This window comes from Anomaloglossus baeobatrachus, chromosome 8 (genome assembly GCF_048569485.1).
Source record: "Anomaloglossus baeobatrachus isolate aAnoBae1 chromosome 8, aAnoBae1.hap1, whole genome shotgun sequence".
Lineage (NCBI taxonomy): Eukaryota > Metazoa > Chordata > Amphibia > Anura > Aromobatidae > Anomaloglossus > Anomaloglossus baeobatrachus.
Genome location: NC_134360.1, coordinates 247,745,982 through 247,765,136, shown reverse-complemented (window position 1 = coordinate 247,765,136; position 19,155 = coordinate 247,745,982). Strand labels below are relative to the sequence as shown.

Genomic DNA, 19,155 nt, shown 5'->3' with positions numbered 1-19,155 from the left:
AAGTTTGGGCTCGCTGGGTTTGGACGTAATTTAGTTAAAAGTTTGGTTCGGTACCCGGATTTGACCCCGGACCTTGACCGCATGGAGACCTGAACTTCTGTGCTGTAAAATGTTCGGTCTCTCTACTCTCTTCTTCTCTTCGCTCCTCTCCTCTCTGCTGCAGCCATTCAACAACATTTGTTAGCATACGAACAGCACTCAAAGTCGGACACAGACTTTTTTTAAGTCCATCTTCGAGTCCGAGACCCAGACACTCGCTGTTCAGTACGAACCCCGAACTATACAGTTGAGGTTCACTGATCTCTACTGAGAACGACTGTTGCGTGACAGATGTCGCCGTGTAACCCCAGTCTCACTCGCAGCTGCAGGCTGTCAGGGCTTGCTGGGAGTTATGGTTGTGCCCCTCCAGGTGGAAGACCACTGGTGGACGCCGGTATAGATTCAATGTTGCAGGACAGAAGTTGTGTTCTCCTCCTGGATTCTGCATCTTGGCTCATATTGCACCGAGCTACTTCCTGTCCTGAGTTTATCTGGTTGTAATGCTGGCAAATGAGTGGTCCAAAAAGAGGGGAAAAAAAAATAAAAAAAGATTACAGTATGTGAAGAATAGGAGGAGCTCCCACTAGTGACACACACATATACTCTCACAGTCCCATATACTATACAGCAGCTGCTGATGTCATCAGGAATCACTGAAATCTAACACCACCAGGCAGGATTCTCCCGCAGTCACAGACAATCTGCACTGAACACAGAAGGAGCTGCAGTTGTTCTGCTGGCCCAAAGAGCTCTGCAACTTGTCCCTAGCTTGGAGCACAAGCCGCAGGACCAGGTGCAATGTGCCACTGATGGGTGCCAGTCCCTGGATCTTGCAAGCCATGCCAAGGTGTGGATGTGCCTGCAACCACCTGAATCTCCCACTTGGCTTCTGATTTCGACTAGATCTCAGCTGTGTGGACAAATGCAGACAAATGCATTTAGGAGCTCAAAGGACAAGGAGTGGATACATCTCTCCCATAGCAAAAACGTAAGTCACCAGTGGGAGGGCATGGGTATTACTAGTCATTGTGATGCCAGGCAGTGCTGGGTCATAGAAGGAACCCTTTATAGTAAACAGATTGCACACCCCTCTACACTACCACCGTCATTGGCTACTAAATAGATTGCAAGCCTACGGGTATCAGTGTGCATAGAGAACATTGTATCTAGAGTTGATCGAGTACCTAACTATTCGTTCTCGCTATACTCATAACGAGTACTGTCTAATACTTGCGTATTCCTTTCGAATAGCGTGTGCAATGCAAGTCAATGGGGAAAACTCGCAATGTAACAAGTAACCCGATTTTCGCACTATGCGCTACTCGCTCGAATAGTGCAACATTCGGGTTACTCGTTACTTTGCAAGTTTTTCCCCATTGACATGCATTGCAGACGCTATTCGGAATGAATACGCGAGTATTAGACAGTACTCGTTATGAGTATGGCGAGTATGAATAGTTAGTACTCGCTCAACTCTAATTGTATCCCTTTTATTAAACTGAAAGCCCCCCAGTGGCTTGTTTACAATCATAAATGTCTTGTTCGACTCTGCAAATGAATTGCAAGCCTTTGTGGCCAGATCACTACTGTCATCTCTTTTACGAAGAGCTTGCTCATTATTTGCTTTATTATTACTATGATGTTACATGTATAGCACCAACATATTCCGCAGAGCTGTATAGAAAGATCACTCCCAAGCGAACTTTCCCAAAAAACCTCTTTGAGAAGACCACCCCCTATCTAGACTCATTTTCAGCCTCGCCATATTATCCATCGTCTTTGAGAAGATCACCCCTCTCGAAGACCATTGGTACTCATCTCCAACTCGTGTTTTGGGTTTTTTAGTATATTAGTCATGTTTGCTATGTCTGGTGCTTCCCCTGGAGCTACGCCAGCCTGCAATTTTGTCGCGTACCCTCCTACTGGATCAGGTTGTGCCGGCTGGGACTCGAAGCGCAGCCGCAATGAATCGTAAGCGTTGTTTCACTCTATGAATTGCTTTGACCTGTGACGATCCATCGCCTGGGTAGGACTATGCATAGGGTGGACGTCACCGGGTTCAATGAACTACGGTTGTCCATTCAGATGGCTCGTGTCGTGAAGGCGGTGGAATAAATACATCACGTGCGGCGACTTGTAACTTTGCACCAGCTTCTTAAATAGGACAAATATCTTAAATAGATGACAGGAGATGAATCTGTTTGTATAGCAGCCTGTGCACACACTGTAAGGAACCGTCAGCTACATGACAGAGTAAATACATCCCCCTTGTCCCCTGAGGGCTGCACTTGAGTGGAAAGTATGTATGAAAATAGAGGGGTATGAAACCATTCTGGGGCCAAAAATGGAATCCATAACCCGGAACAGAGCTCCGTGTAAAAGATATTTCCAGTGGATGTCACTGACAGCCATTCTTAGCCGGTCTATTTGTGACAGGAATGACACTAGCTGGAGGTCTAGCGGGCTGCGAGCCGATATCCCCCATATGTTAGCAGTTTGGGAGACGCCATCCTTCACATATTTGTATGAACTTGTTGTGAGAGGAACTCGGGCTGCAGTCACTGAGGGCTTCTCAGATCCTAAATGTATAACCAGGAGTCACATTACAGACTCTCCACATGCACGGGGGATACTGACGGCCTATTGATAAACAGCGGAGAGATTTTTTGGATGTTTGAGAGATTTTCGCGTTGGTATAAATAAGGACCTGTTCGCACTTTGCATTTAACGAAAAAAGACACTGTGGAAAATAAGCGCAATAGGGTCTTACACTTATAGGCACAGGGCAACGGAGGGGGGAGCAAATATACTCACCAACTGCAGTTGTGAAAGTCACAACTACTGTAATCGCATGTAGAGATCGGATCCAGGCAGCGGCAACCCAGTGGCTGATAACAGAGAGTTGGATAGAAGAGGGTTTCTATACCGCGCCAAGGATCACAAGTCAGGATGTCAGATTAATGAGGCTTTATTATATCATAGGTCTACGCGTTTCAGGAGCGCTGCCCCCTTCCTCAGGACCATAAAATAGACCACATCAAATCTCAACAAATCTCACCAATTTGATGTGGTCTATTTTATGGTCCTGAGGAAGGGGGCAGCGCTCCTGAAACGCGTAGACCTATGATATAATAAAGCCTCATTAATCTGACATCCTGACTTGTGATCCTTGGTGCGGTATAGAAACCCTCTTCTATCAAACTCTCTGTTATCGCACTTTGCATTTGAGAGGTTTTTACTGCTGCAACCAAATGTTACATGGATTATAAAAAAATCCCAAAGTGCGCTGGTGTGCAACATGCCATTTTAGTAGGATTTTATTGCCCTTTTTGGGGTTTCTCCAATTTCTTTGGGAGAAAAAACAAAACTGAACAAAATTGCATCCCAAAATATAGTTTTTTGCAGAATTTTGGCGTTTATGACCTAGCGATGGTTTGGCTTTCAGCCATCTATAAGGATGTGTGCACACTATATCTTTCTTCTAACTGAGCCACATAGGTTTTCCAAGCAAAGCAAAAATAATGGTGGTCTAATTTCTGAAGTGGTTTAACTACCAATGCCTTTTTTTCCTATATTTTACAGTATTGTGTTGACTGGCTTCAGCTTCCCAACGAATTAACATGCTTAGTTCTTTTAATGGCTTTACTGTTTTCGAACCCTGAAATATTTAAAATAAGTGACATAAGACGGAGCATAGGCACTGCAATGTTGTTTTGACATTGCTGCGCATTATGTTCATTTCCTGCATAGCGTTTGCTGATCTTTTTCAGGTGGATTTCAGGTGGAATCTGCCTTAAAAGACATTGTGCGGACATACCATAACTTACAGGCTGTTCAGACTTATATGGGGTTCCGTGTCCGAGCAAATGATCGGGTTCAAGTCCGGGTCTGAACTGGACTTTTTTTTAAGTCTGGACGGACCCTCCAAACCTAAACATATGCAGGTTCGCTCATCAATAACCATAAGTGTTGGTCTGATAGGTTATGATCACACTGAGTTTTCTGAATAGTGTTTTTTTTTTTTTTTTAGAGTAGATCTGCTTCAAAAACTCTTGGAAAACTCTTCTTATGCATTTCCATGAGAAATCCACTTTGCTGTTCATAGGAGGGGTTTTCTAAACTTCTATTTTTTCTCTGAAAAGTTTTTTTTAAAAAAACACCTGGTAGAAAATAAGAAATGTTCATGTCACGTCTTTGAACCAGATCCTGATGGAATCTGCTCCAAACGTGACACTGTGCCATCAAAAGGCTGCCCCCAAAGAACATTTTAGTACTAAAACTCTTTCAAAACCTTTTCAGGAAACCTAAACCTCTCCAAAAACTTCCCAAAAAAAGAATCAACTTCTGCTTGAAAAAGTCAACATTTGTCAGTGTCTCAAGACTCATCGTTGACGCAACCGATGCAACCGCATATAAGTGCGGGTCTCGCATCGGTATCACCCCGCACGACCACGCACTCTACGGACAGAAACATCTCAGCTGCATAAAAGTACATGCAGCCGACCTGCTCCTGTCGGAGAGTGTGCGGCTGTGCCGGTGATACCGATGCAACCGCGTATAAGTGCGAGTCTTGCATCGGTATCACCCCGCACGACCATGCACTCTACGGACAGAAGCATCTCAGCTGCATAAAAATACATGCAGCCAACCCACTCCTGTCGGAGAATGTTTGGCTGTGCCGGTGATACCGATGCGAGACTCGCACGAGTCATATGCAAGTGGAACCTTACCCTAAGGGTCCGTATACAGCTGCAATATTGGACACCCCCTCCGGTGATTTGGTGGAACCAAGCATACGGCACAACAGTGGATATAGGGCGCTCCTTGGCAATATAAAATGGGTCGAAATCAGTAAACATGCATGCCAGGAGTTCCCCAATTGAGTGTTACTAGTGGAAATGGTCCTTTGGGTAGTGGTAGTGATTACATAGGTTGAAAAAAGACCTAGGTCCATCTAGTTCAACCTTCAACCGACAATGTTGTGTACTGAGGATATCATCCAGCCCTTTTTTTTAAAAGCTGTTACAATATCTGCCATCACTACCTCTTGTGGTCGGCATTCCACAGTCTGACTGCTCTAACTGTAAAGAACCCTTTCCTATTTAGCTGCCAGAATCCAGAATACAATGTGGGTGGAAATGATAAATTCCTCATGTCAACTTGGAAATCTGGCAGTGGAACATAAATTACAGGGTGTCAATAAATAATAATTTATACTTGGAGTTGCAGAAGGGGACGTTGTCTGGACTTGGAAAAGTACAATGATAATCCCATAATAGTAAGATCGTGCGCCATGTTAAAGGTGATAAAAAGATAATAATCTGGATATTTCTTGTCTTTTTCTATTTTCTGTTCCTTAAAGTCACCTCTAGCAGCGTCTTTCAGATGAAACACATTCCAGATTCCTGGTTGTGCTTCTCTCCGGATGCTCCTTGGCATGTGCGGTGAAGCAGGCACTGATACAAAGCTGTAAATAACCCTTTCACATGGCAGGCAATTAAAAGTGGGGATCTTCAAGACTTTACCCTGGCCTTTGTTGTTTTTTGGGGGGGGAATTCGGTGCTCTTAAATTTGGAATCTATGGAATTAACGGGGTATTTCCATATTATAATGTAGTATAAATGCCAACACACGATGGAGGTACCAGCTCTGGTATCCCCAATCCTGGTGGCAGTGAAACAAAAGCCACTATTTTATTATTATTATTATTTATTATTATTATAGCGCCATTTATTCCATGGCGCTTTACAAGCGAAAGAGGGTATACATACAACAATCATTAACAGTACAAGACAGACTGGTATAGGAGGAGAGAGGACCCTGCCCGCGAGGGCTCACAGTCTACAGGAGGAGAGAGGACCCTGCCCACGAGGGCTCACAGTCTACAAGAGGAGAGAGGACCCTGCCCGCGAGGGTTCACAGTCTACAGGAGGAGAGAGGACCCTGCCCACGAGGGCTCACAGTCTACAGGAGGAGAGAGCACCCTGCCCGCGAGGGCTCACAGTCTACAGGAGGAGAGAGGACCCTGCCCGCGAGGGCTCACAGTCTACAGGAGGAGAGAGGACCCTGCCCGCGAGGGCTCACAGTCTACAGGAGGAGAAAGGACCCTGCCCGCGAGGGCTCACAGTCTACAGGAGGAGAGAGGACCCTGCCCGCGAGGGCTCACAGTCTACAGGAGGAGAGAGGACCCTGCCCGCGAGGGCTCACAGTCTACAGGGCATGGGTGATGGTACAATAGGTGAGGACAGAGCTGGTTGCGCAGTGGTCTACTGGACTGGGGGCTATTGTAGGTTGTAGGCTTGTCAGAAGAGATGGGTCTTGAGGTTCCTCTTGAAGCTTTCCACGGTAGTGGAGAGTCTGATGTGTTGAGGTAGAGCGTTCCAGAGTATGGGGGAGGCACGGGAGAAATCCTGTACGCGATTGTGGGAAGAGGAGATTAGAGGGCAGGAGAGAAGGAGATCTTGTGAGGATCTGAGGTTGCGTGCAGGTAGGTACTGGGAGACTAGGTCACAGATGTCGGGGGGAGACAGGTTGTGGATGGCTTTGTATGTCATGGTTAATGTTTTGAACTGCAGTCGTTGGGTGATGGGAAGACAGTGAAGATCTGAAGATCCCCTTTAAGGAGTGACCATTTGATGAGTAACTATACTTTAAAAAAAACTTTTCACATGTCAGAAGTTTTGATTAGTGGGGTACAGGTGGAAAGACATCAACCATAAAGGACAGAAGAGACGAGTGCTGCTTTGGTTGGAAAAGCAAAGCTAGGTGAAGATCAGTTCAATAGAAAGTCTACGACCCATCTTCAGCTAAACCTGTCTACCTTTGAAGACCAATGTTCCGATGAGCACTTCTGCCCCATTGCTTGAGCGATCAGTGGAGGTCTCAGCACCTGGACCCCACTGATCAAATCTTCTGACATGTGAAAGTGTTTTTGAAAAGTATAAATATCATTAAAAGGATTTTTGCCTATTACGGCACATGGATGTCATAAAGGAGCTCTTGAGCTCCCCCATTCCACTTCTATTCCAAGAGTGGACATGGACTGACATGTTCTTGATTCTTACTTATTTCCATGATTTTTTGCTTATTGTATAGTTTTGATAAACCAACGAGAGTCAGAGAAGCTCCAAACCTGCTGCAATCAGAAGATCGTTGGGATGGCATCATTTTAAAGTGATTATCTTGGTGGGATAACCTCTTTTAAGGGTTGGTGTCATATGGTTTCTGGCCATAGAAGGTCACAGCGTTTGGCTGCGCAGAATGCTACCCGAATTTCCATTGCTCCTGCTGTCAGTATTCATTGGTATAGGAGCTTTCCTGCTGGATTCATCTTTTGGAACCTGCAGGAGCTCGCCTTCCACCCAGCTGCTGATCATCAGCATTATCTTGGTGCTTAAATACTCATTCCTTCTTTGGATTGGTGCTGGTGATATTTTTCAGTTCATTCAAGCCTTGATTGCAAGCAGGTGGCTTGTACTCCTTTGTGGTATCATTGCTGAAAACTTTGCTGAACTTCTACCTGTCTCATCTGTGGCTAAGTAGTTCATGCATTTTCTCCTGTGTGTCCTCCTTGTGTTTTCTATAGTGTTTAGTGGGGTTGACGAAGAGCTCATCCCATCCATTCCCTATTTAGGGCCCAGCACTTATGATACCTAGGGTCAGGTATCCGTCTCAGTGAATACGTACGGAACCTATCTATCGCGGTGAGGGACCCCAGGGACCAGCAGTAGGTTTGGTCAGGGGTCACCATCTTCCCCTTCCCTAGACACAGAGTTTCCCTTTTGCCATTCGCTTTGTACTTCCCCGCACCTATCGTGACAGTTGGGGTCCCTATTTAAAACCCAAATTCCATTGCAAGATTAGTCCATTAGCAAAAGAGTCGCTGTAGTTTGCATATTTTTGTGGTCTCTCCTGGTGACAGATTTCCTATATTCTTCAACCAGTTACATCAATTCCTGTCCATATTGTGGATCACGTTGTAAATTCCACATCTCCCAGCTTCTCCAATCTACAGGTGACAGGATGGATGGATGGATGGATGGATGGATGGATGGATGGATGGATAGATGGAGGAACAGATGGATGGAGGAACAGATGGATGGATGGATGGAGGTTGCTGGGTGTGATAATGAAGGTCCCACCACCCTCATAGTTAGGGTCACCTGGCTGCAGCTTACACCTGTGCAGACTCATTAGCATTGCATGGATCAGTGGGGGGTTCGGCCGTCTCTGTAATTCCCATTCACTACGATAAACAGACCTGTTTTTGGGATCTGTATAAATACTGGACATTACTGATCAATACAAGACCCAGTGACTTTGAGCTCATCTTGAGAAGAGATGAATTTGGAAACCAATATTGGGACTAGACGACAGCTCTGGACTTCGTGGTGCACACAGTTGGCAGCTGTCTTGGGTGCTGAACAGGTGGGGAGGTCCAGTCCAAACCCAGACCTCTGATGCTGGAGCAAATAATGTAATGGCTGATAACAGGGAGCAATCAATCGCATTCATCTTATGCGGGCTTTACTCGTTACGATCTATCGTGCGATTGCATGATCGATTGTACCCGCCCCTGTTGTTTGTGCGTCACGGGCAAATCGCTGCCCGTGTCGCACAAAGTCGTTTAACCGCCTTCACGCGTACTTACCTGCTGAGCGACCTCGCTGTGGGTGGCGAACATCCTCTTCCTGACGGGGGAGGAACGTTCAGCGTCACAGCGACGTCACACAGCCGCCGGCCAATAGAAGCGGAGGGGCGGAGATGAGCGGGACGTAAACATCCCGCCCACCTGCTTCCTTCCGCATAGCCGGCGGGACGCAGGTAAGATGAGTTCATCGTCCCCGGGGTGTCACACGGAGCGATGTGCGCTGCCTGGGTATGATGAACAACCGGCACCATGTTAAATAAACAATTTTTTAAAACTTAGCGACGAGTACACGACTTACGATTTGTGAGCGACACTGCGTCACACGGGACGACGTCGTGAACGATGCCGGATGTGCGTCACGAAAACCGATAGCTCGTCTCGTGTAAAGCCCGCATTAGGCTAAGGCCCCCTTCACGTGTCCGTGATTCCGGTACTTGTGGCAACACGTACCCATTATAACTTACTGTGCTATTCACATGTCCATGTTTTTACACAAACTGTGTGCAAAACACATAGAGACATGTCCATTTTTCTTTCTTACCGGCAGCACAGATGACAAAAGCCAATACAAGTCTATGGGTCTGTAAAAAGCATGTACAGCATCCGTGTGCCATCCGTGTGCTATCCGTGTGCCATCCGTGTGCCATCCGTGTGCTATCCGTGTGCCATCCGTGTGCCATCCGTGTGCCGTACGTGTTTAACATTGCAAAGTATAGGACAAGCTTTGTAAAATCATTCTCTCTTTATCTAAGCCGGGAAAAGTGAACGACTCACTGATGGAAAACACCGAAGACACCGGTACCGTTTTTTCACATACATGTTTTATATGCACGTGTGCAGGAGGCCTAAAACAAAGTACTTTTTTTTTTGTCTTGGGGCATTCGTTAATTCTTTAAAATGGTCTATGAATTTTTTGCAAAATTATTTTTTTTTTTGTTTGTTTTTAACCCATTTTGCAATTTTTTTAGTGCACAAAGTCACGTTGCTGTAAATTTGTCGGAAACAACCCCTAGATGCACATAACATTATTCCAGTGGCACTGGTGTCCGTTTGTGCATAACGTTTGCAACTTTTTAAAAAGAGAGAGACCCATCAATCTGTCTGAGCGGAAAGAAGCAGTCGGGGATTTAATTGGCCTGATCTCGTCTCTGGTTATGCTCACCGCCCGGCTTTTCTAACTATATTTTGTCTGAAACACCGGACGGAGTGTTTTTTGCGGAGAAACATACCCAGGTCACATAGCCGGGATCTGATTCATGCTACCTGTGATTCTAGCAGCATGAATCTAATGACAGGTTCCCTTTTAAAAAGGCACAAATTACACGAAGAATAAGGTGCAAATGAAAGACAGGCAAAAAACACCAACAACTAGACAAAACTTTGCAAAATTGCAAGCGTCATAATGAATGGGGCTGTAAGTGTCACTTTAGGCATGACCCTAACCCCATTACTGAAGAGTAGGAGCAGACACATCAAGACAGGACCCCACATCATGATCGAATACCTCAAATATTCGGCCTTGTGAATATCCGACGAATAGGTCACCGCTATGCGAATATTCGATGCTCAATGTAAGGCTACGGGAAGCCCGAATAGTTCCAAATAGTTGTTATTCCTTGTTTCCCATAGACCTGAGGGGGCTTTACATGCTGCGACATCGCTCAAGCGATCTCGTTGGGGTCACGGAATTGGTGACGCACATCCGGTCGCTTTAGCGATGTCTTTGCGTGTGACTCCTATGAGCGATTTTGCATCGTCGCAAAAACATTCAAAATCGCTCATCGGTGACATGGGGGTCCATTCTCGAATATCGTTGCTGCTGCAGCTAGCGATGTAGTTCCTCGTTTCTGCGGCAGCACACATCGCTCCGTGTGATACCGCAGGAACGAGGAAGCTCTCCTTACCTGCCTCGCGCCCGCAATGCGGAAGGAAGTAGGTGGGCAGGATGTTCGTCCCACTCATCTCCGCCCCTCCGCTTCTATTGGGCGGCGGTTCAGTGACGCTGCTGTGACGTTGCTGTGACGCTGAACGAACCGCCCCCTTAGAAAGGAGGCGGTTCGCCGGTCACAGCGACGTCGCAGAGCAGGTAAGTATGTGTGACAGGTCTGGGCGATGTTGTGCGACACGGGCAGCGATTTGCCCGTGTCGCACAACCGATGGGGGCGGGAACCCACGCTAGCAATATCGGTACCGATATCGCGGCGTGTAAAGCGGCCTTTACATTACGCATCGAATATTCGCATAGCGGCGACCTATTCAGAAAATATTCGCAAAGCCGAGTATTTGAGGTATTCGATCATCCCTACACATCATGTGAATATTAAGCAACAGTGTATGTTGTGTACATGTTCTGAACGGTCATAATGTCGCCCAAATTAGTAAATTCTCTATGAACAATGATTTGCTTCTCTTTGCATTCATCTTCTGTATATATATTTTGTTTTTCAGTATTTTATATGGGGAGATCATTGAATCCTATGTATTTTTTAAATCATAATAATTAAGAATAGCCAATCAAAAACCATGCAGTGACTGGTAAATGTTTCAATTGCTGAAGTGTAGTTCCCTCCTGCAACCTGTGAGTGGCACTGCAGTCATTGCTATCTTAGTCTGTGTTCCCACACTGAGCATTTGGTTTTTGACTCCACGTACATTCACTGAGTCAAAAACGCAGCGTCTTACAGTTCCGGCAAAGTGAATGGGATTTATAGAAATCTCCTTCCGCTTCATAAACTGAACTGGTGCATTTTTCCAATCTGCAGAATGTCAGTTTCTCTTGCAGGTACGCTGAGTTTTCTGTGCAGATTTTCCCCATAAACTTGCATTAGATGCGGAAAATCCGCAGATAAAAAAATGCACTTGCATTTTAAGTGAGTTTCAGCAGCAGAAACAGCTAAAAAATGCACGAAATCCGCACCTAAGAATGTCAGTAAAGTTTTGGAAAAGCCAAATACCAGCGAGTTTCATAAACAAAGTAGCTTTTTTTAAAGCATGACATAAATGGAGATAAAAAAAAAAGTTATAAAAATGCAGTAAAACCTAATTTACATAATAGGTGCCGAAATTCTGCAACATCGAAAATAAACCCTCACCAAAAGCGCATCATGGGAACATAGCCTTAAAGAACTGTCAGATGTCTCACTTAGTAAATGCTAAACCAGACAAGGCCCTTTTACTAGAACTCTATGCTTTGCTGTTCCTCTGTTATTCCTCCTGGAAATGTATAAATAAACTGGGATTCACCTTTCTCTTATCAATAGGGCAGGTCATAGTGTGACACATTTCCATCAGTGATGACTGTAAAATATCAAAATAGAGAGCTCTTTGGTTTGAAGGATCCAGTGTATTCATGAATTATATGTAGAGCTTAAAGGGGTTGTCCACTACTTTTACATTGATGGTCTATCCTTAGGGGTACTTTGCACGTTGCGCAGGTGCGATGTTGGTGGGGTCAAATCAAAAGTGACGCACATCTGGCATTGCTGTCGACATCGGAGTATGTGAATCCTTTTACATACGATTAATGAGCGCAAAAGCGTCGTTATCGTATGATTGGTGTAGGGTCCGACATTTCCATAATTTCGGAAGGACCGATGTTACGATGTTGTTCCTCGTTCCAGCAGGCAGCGCACATCGCTGTGTATGAAGCCGCAGGAGCGAGGAACATCTCCTACCTGCGTCCCGGCTGCAATGAGGAAGGAAGGAGGTGAGCGGGATGTTTACGTCCCGCTCATCTCCGTCCCTCTGCTTCTATTGGCCGCCTGCCGCACATTTTCGGGCGTATACGTTTTCTGCAGGTGGACACCCGAACGTAGTTTACTATGTCTGGGTGTCCGCCTGCAGAAAACATATATGCCCGAAAATGGTGCAAGACAGCGCACACGCTGACTCCATCTGCTCCATTATAGTGAATGGCCCCGTCGGCGCATGCGTCCAAAGCACGTTTTGAGGAGGGGGGTTCAGACGGATGTCTCGACGGGGTCAGTGAACGTAGGTAAAAACGCAATGTGAAAGTGGCCTGATCTGGATCGAGCAGTGCCCGGCTCTTATTCTTGCATCTGTCCACTTTGGGTGCTTCTGTCTTTAGCGTTATCATAATCTTTGGTGATCGTCAGATACTCTCAGCACCCATCCCCCCCCCTCCTAGTCCCAGCCATTATCTCCTGTATGCAGTAATTGTGTATGGGAAATAGAGAAGAAATGAGTCCAAAATAACTTGAAATGCGACATGTCGGAGATTGCCGGCCTGCAGGCAGATGAGGCGCCAGAGGGCGGGTTTGGTCGTATAGTCCCCGGCGACTTCTGTACGTTTCGGAAGTTTTATTGTCACTTCAGTAAAGCTCTGGGGTTTTTTGTATATGGTCATACATTATTAAGTGGTCGTCCACATGTAGAGGAAACTACTCTGCTTCATGTATAGGGCTTACACATCCTATCTTTATAGCTGATCTTTCCTTACTGATCCAGGGCTGTAAATTCTCTGCAAGCACAGCTTCATGTAAGGCTACTTTCACACTTGCGTTGAACGGCAACCGTTGCATTGCTTTGTGTGATGCATGCAACGGATGTTCTTCAAAATATTTTTATAAAAACACTTTTTTATTTCAAATTGCTAAAATCATCACAAGGTCAAGAAAAAACATCACCAGAAAAAACATATAAACACATAAACAGAGGGGATCTCTGATCCAGAGGATTATTGGTGAAAAAAGCAGAGGATCATTTCATATCAAAAAATCTATATCATAAAAATATCACCCCTGTCCCTTCACCAACATCCATAGTACAGCACTAATACATATATTAATTGATAAATAATAAATATACAGATATATAAATATTATATCTATATATCAATAAATATACATATAATAGCTCCAGTGTAAATAGCCAATGTTCAAAAGGAAGGTTTTTACTCCTATAGACAAGAGCGGAATAAACGAGGAATCTCCTCTATATAATATAACTTCTCCTTTAAGAGTGATATTCCTATGTCCATAGGTTTAGTAAGGGGCAATGAGTTATAGTTTATTTAATAGCTTGCCCACTCAAGCTGTTTATAAATGCCCACTCCTCCCAAATAGAATAAATTACTACTCCCTTAACAACAGAGGCCAATAATAAGTGTAACAGACATCAATTTGCCATACTTGCCTAATATAAGGTCAGAGACACCCTCAAAAGCTCGACGTACGTTTCAAGGGAAACCTTTTCATCAGGAGGCTGTGTTTATATGTTTTTTCTGGTGATGTTTTTTCTTGACCTTGTGATGATTTTAGCAATTTGAAATAAAAAAGTGTTTTTATAAAAATATTTTGAAGAATATTATTAAAATTTTTTTTGATACAATATACTCTGATTTCTGTCTCTTTGTCCTTATCTAATTATTTGAGTTAAAGTATCTCGAACAACTATGGTGGAGAAATTATAGGAATTTTCTATCATGCAACGGATGTGTTGCATTTAGTGGCACAACGGATCTTGCAAAACAACGGAATCTTTATTTATTTATTTTTTTTCTTCTTCTTGCGTTTTACCGGCGGCAGACTATTGTCAACGATCAGCTGATCGCTCACAGCAGCTGGTCGCCGGGTGATCAGCTGATCGCTCACAGCAGCTGGTCGCCGAGTGATCAGCTGATCGCTCACAGCAGCCGGTCGCCGGGTGATCAGCTGATCGCTCACAGCAGCCGGTCGCCGGGTGATCAGCTGATCGCTCACAGCAGCCGGTCGCCGGGTGATCAGCTGATCGCTCACAGCAGCCGGTCGCCGGGTGATCAGCTGATCGCTCACAGCAGCCGGTCGCCGGGTGATCAGCTGATCGCTCACAGCAGCCGGTCGCCGGGTGATCAGCTGATCGCTCCCAGAAGCTGGTCGTCGGGTGATCAGCCGATCGCTCACAGCAGCTGGTCGCCGGGTGATCAGCTGATCGCTCACAGCAGTTGGTCGCCGGGTGATCAGCTGATCGCTCACAGCAGCCGGTCGCCGGGTGATCAGCTGATCGCTCACAGCAGCCGGTCGCCGGGTGATCAGCTGACCGTTCGGCCGCCGAGAATGTGTGAGGGGGCGGTGTGCGGGGTTTGTGGAGCCGAGCGGCACCATGGCACTGAGGACATCAGTGCAGCGAGGAATGCAAGGCTGGGGACAGGTGAGTGTGAGTGTGTGTGTACATGTGGAGTGAAGTGCGGGAGGGGGCGGAGCCGAGTGGGAAAGTGTCGGGCTCCCGTAGCCAGGGTAAATATCGGGTAACTAGGGAAAGCGCATTGCTTCGTAACCCGATGTTTACCCTGGTTACGAGTGCAGGGAGCCAGAGAGAGCATGCGCAGCGAAATCCTACGGATTGTGCTGCTCAAAAAACGTTACATGCAGCGTTCCCTCCGCCAGACGCAGCGTCAAAATAATGACGCTGCGTCGTGCAGCGGATGCAACGCAAGACCATCCCTTGCTATCCGTAGCTAATAGAAGTCTATGAGGAATATAACGGTTTCCTGCAACGGTTACCGTAATTCCTCAAGGCTGCGGATAGCAACGGAAGCCGTCCGACACAAGTGTGAAAGTAGCCTAAGGCTATGTGTGCAGGTTGCCTTTCTTTTGTGACCACAAACGATGCAGCGTTTTTGCCCGCTAAAAAACGCATCAGCGGTAAAAAACCCTAAAAAAAGCATGCGTTTTTGCGCATTTTATCGCTTTTTTTGCAGCGTTTTTGTTGCTGCGGTTTTTTTGCTATGTATCGGATGTATTCTCACTGAGAACATTCAATAATTTTACAATGTATTGCATGCGTGAAAAACGCTGGCAAAAACGCAGAAAGAATTGACATGTTGCATCTTTCTGGTCACTCTCATAAAACAAAACTGCACAGTGCGGACGGAAGCAAAGTCATGCAGTTTTAAGACCAAAAACGCACCCGAAAACGCAGCGTGTGCACATAGCCTACAAATGTTGCTTGTCTTCAGCCTCCTCTTGAAGGGAAGAGGCCTGAACAATACACTGGAGTCTCTTATGCTGAACCCATCATCACAGTTTTACACATAGAAGTAGAGCTATGGCTTTGTAGGCGGTCCTTCTCAACTAAAAATTATACTGTCTGTAGAGATCCAATGAGAAATCTAGATTACAAACAATATGCAAATGAGGCTGGAAGTGCAATGGGGCGTGTCCATGCACCCAGAAGAAAGGCTCGCCAGGCGAGCAGAGATGTTAGTGAACCGACTGGGCCATATCACAGAGAATACCCACAGGGGCTTGACTACGGACCTGCGCCCGGTCTTCTCTAGAGCCCCTGATGGTGAAGGTGTTACGCTGCAGGAATGAGCCCGGGTGCCACTCGGGAAGACTGGTGCTGCATCGGCTGGCTGGGAGAGGGGGGCAGGTTTAGTGCGAGGATACCGGTATGGACGTTAGGCTAGTTTCACACTTGCGTTGGACAGGATCCGTAGCATTGCGTTGTGTGACGCATGCAACGGATGCGTTGCATATAGTGGCACAACGGATGCTACGGATCGTACAAAATAACGCAATCCGTTATAGTTTTTTTTTCCTTGACTTTACACATCTGAGCATGCGCAGTTGTGTAAAGACGGATGCGTTAACGGAATCCGTCAAAATGACGGATTCTAACGAAATCCGCCACCATGGGCGTCCATTATAAAAACAGCGGACGCCAACGGAATCCTGTAGGTTGCGTTTTTACCTACGTTCACTGGCCCCGTCGAGACATCCGTCCGAACCCCCCTCCTCAAAACGTGCTTTGGACGCATGCGTCGACGGGGCCATTCACTATAATGGAGCAGACAAAATCAGCGTGTGCTCTGTCTTGCATCATTTTCGGGCATATACGTTTTCTGCAGGTGGAACGTAGTTTACTATGTCTGGGTGTATGCCTGCAGAAAACATATATGCCCTAAAATGGTGCAAGACAGCGCACACGCTGACTCCATCTGCTCCATTATAGTGAATGGCCCCGTCGGCGCATGCGTCCAAAGCTTGTTTTGAGGAGGGGGGTTCGGACAGATGCCATGACGGGACCACTGAACGTAGGTAAAAACGCAATGTGAAAGTGGCCTAATCTGGATCGAGCAGCGCCCGGCCCTTATTCTTGCATCTGTCCACTTTGGGTGCTTCTGTGACGCCCTGGGCAAGCCAGGGGTCACAGGTCATAACACCACCACACCCTACACCCCAGTTAGGAACACCAAGGATAACCAAAAATCCTTGTTGCCTTCCTCCAGGGGCTGATGTCCACACCAGGGGGTGGGCCAGGCGATTGGCTCCGCCCACCGAGGAGTTCACAGCCCTGGAGGCGGGGAAACCAGGCAGTTCAAGCCAGGGGAGTGAAGGAGAAGGAAGTGAAGTAGTAGAGGAGCTTGAGAGAGGAGTTAAAGTGGAAGACTAAGTGAGAGTAGTGACAGAAAAAGGAACAGTTAAGCAAGCCTGAAGTTGGTCCGGGTGTGTGCCCCGGACTGAGACAGCAAGGTCAGCAGACCGCGGTAACTGTCTGCAGGGGAGACTGCTTGGAGGTTGCTGGAAGGACCGCGGACGGGTGGTGGCCCGGCGGTACCGGAGCGGTATACGAAGAGCAGTCAGCACCATTGGCAGGGGCCTTTCGGATCCCGGCAAGGCTAGTAGTCACCGTGAATTGCCAAATCCGTCAGTGAAGGGGACCTCTGGGTCTCCCACCAACCAAGTCCCGATTGAAGGCAACAGTCCAACCGTTGTAGAGAGACACCGCCACCGCCAAGGCACCAGTTTCTCAGGGCCAGCGCCTGCGGGCAAAGAGAGGGGCTCCTTCGGCCCAGATTGAAGCCGAGGAGTGGGTAACCGGTGGGAACCCATCGCTACCAACACAGAAACATTAGGTGCAGGAAAAGGGACCGTCACCGTCAACTACTGGGGAAAAGAAACTGCAGCCGTCCGTGGGAACCGTCTTTCCAGCCGTGTGTTTTACCGAGAACTGTGTCATCGTCTCAGGCTGAGTGAGTACCACAGTGCCGCAAGGCACAGCGCTGCCCCCGCGTCCCTGCACCCCACCAAGCCCTGCATCACGCACCTCATCACTGGGCCCCGGGACAACAACCCCCTACCCACGGAGGGGAGAACCAACAACTTTGCTGCTCCCTGTCATCAGTCCCCGGGATCCCCATACAGAGCAGCGGTGGTGTCAACAAATCACCACAACCGTGGGTGGCGTCACGGACAATAAACTATCCCAAAAACCAATCCCCTTTCACTCACGGGCGAGGAGCGCCGCTCGAGTCCCCGGGATCCGGCCCATCGCTCGAGCCACCGAGCAGCAGCAGCAGGCCGCAGCAGCCGCAGCGGCAGCCGGACCCGAGCAGTGGGAGAGTGCGGCGTCCCCTCCTCTGCCCGCGACACTTCTGTCTTTAGCGTTATCACAATCTTTTGTGATTGTCAGATACTCCTCCCCCATCCTAGTCCCAGCCATTATCTCCTGTATAATTCTGTGCTGGGAAATAGAGAAGAAATGAGTCCAAAATAACTTCACATGCGACATGTCGGAGATTGCCGGCCTGCAGGCAGATGAGGCGCCAGAGGGCGGGTTTGGTCATATAGTCCCCGGCGACTTCTGTACGTTTCGGAAGTTTTATTGTCAGTTCAGTAAAGGTCTGGGGTTTTTTTTTGTATATGGGTGCACATTATTAAGTGGTCGTCCACATGTAGAGGAAACTGCTCTGCTTATCTTTATAGCTGATGGAGATCTTTCCTTACTGATCCAGGGCTGTAAATTCTCTGCAAGCACAGCTTCATGTAAGGCTATGTGCGCACGTTGCCTTTTTTTTGTGACCACAAACGATGCAGCGTTTTTGTCTGCTAAAAAACGCATCCGCGGTAAAAAAAACACAAAAAAAGCATACGTTTTTGCGCATTTTATCGCTTTTTTGCCACGTTTTTGTTGCTGCGTTTTTTTCCCAATGTATTGCATGGGTGAAAAACGCTGGCAAAAACGCAGAAAGAATTGACATGTTGCATCTTTCTGGTCACGCTCATAAAACAAAACTGCACTGTGCGGACAGCAAAAATGAAATCTTAGACTTTACTGGGGAAGCAAAGTCATGCAGTTTTAAGACCAAAAACGCACCCGAAAACGCACCATGTGCACATAGCCCACAAATGTTGCTTGTCTTCAGCCTCCTCTTGAAGGGAACAGGCCTGAACAATACACTGGAGTCTCTTATGCTGAACCCATCATCACAGTTTTACACATAGAAGTAGAGCTATGGCTTTGTAGGCGGTTCTTCTCAAATAAAAATTATATTTTCTGTAGAGATCCAATGAGAAATCTAGATTACAAACAATATGCAAATGAGGCTGGAAGTGCAATGGGGCGTGTCCATGCACCCAGAATAAAGGCTCGCCAGGCGAGCAGAGATGTTAGTGAACCCACTGGGCCATATCACAGAGAATACCCAGAGGGGCTTCACTACGGACCTGCGCCCGGTCTTCTCT

The 19,155-nt window shown here is 46.8% G+C and overlaps 1 protein-coding gene across 1 annotated transcript in view; it reads left to right on the top strand.

The window, feature by feature from the left end:
* The first annotated feature begins 712 nt into the window (after positions 1 to 712).
* COL24A1 (collagen type XXIV alpha 1 chain) overlaps positions 713 to 19,155 on the top strand; it is a 382,434-nt gene continuing 363,991 nt past the window's right edge. The window contains exon 1 of the mRNA XM_075320523.1: positions 713 to 1,027. Coding sequence (XP_075176638.1) covers positions 972 to 1,027 — 56 coding nt within the window. The 5' untranslated portion in view covers positions 713 to 971. The remainder of the gene's footprint in view (positions 1,028 to 19,155) is intronic.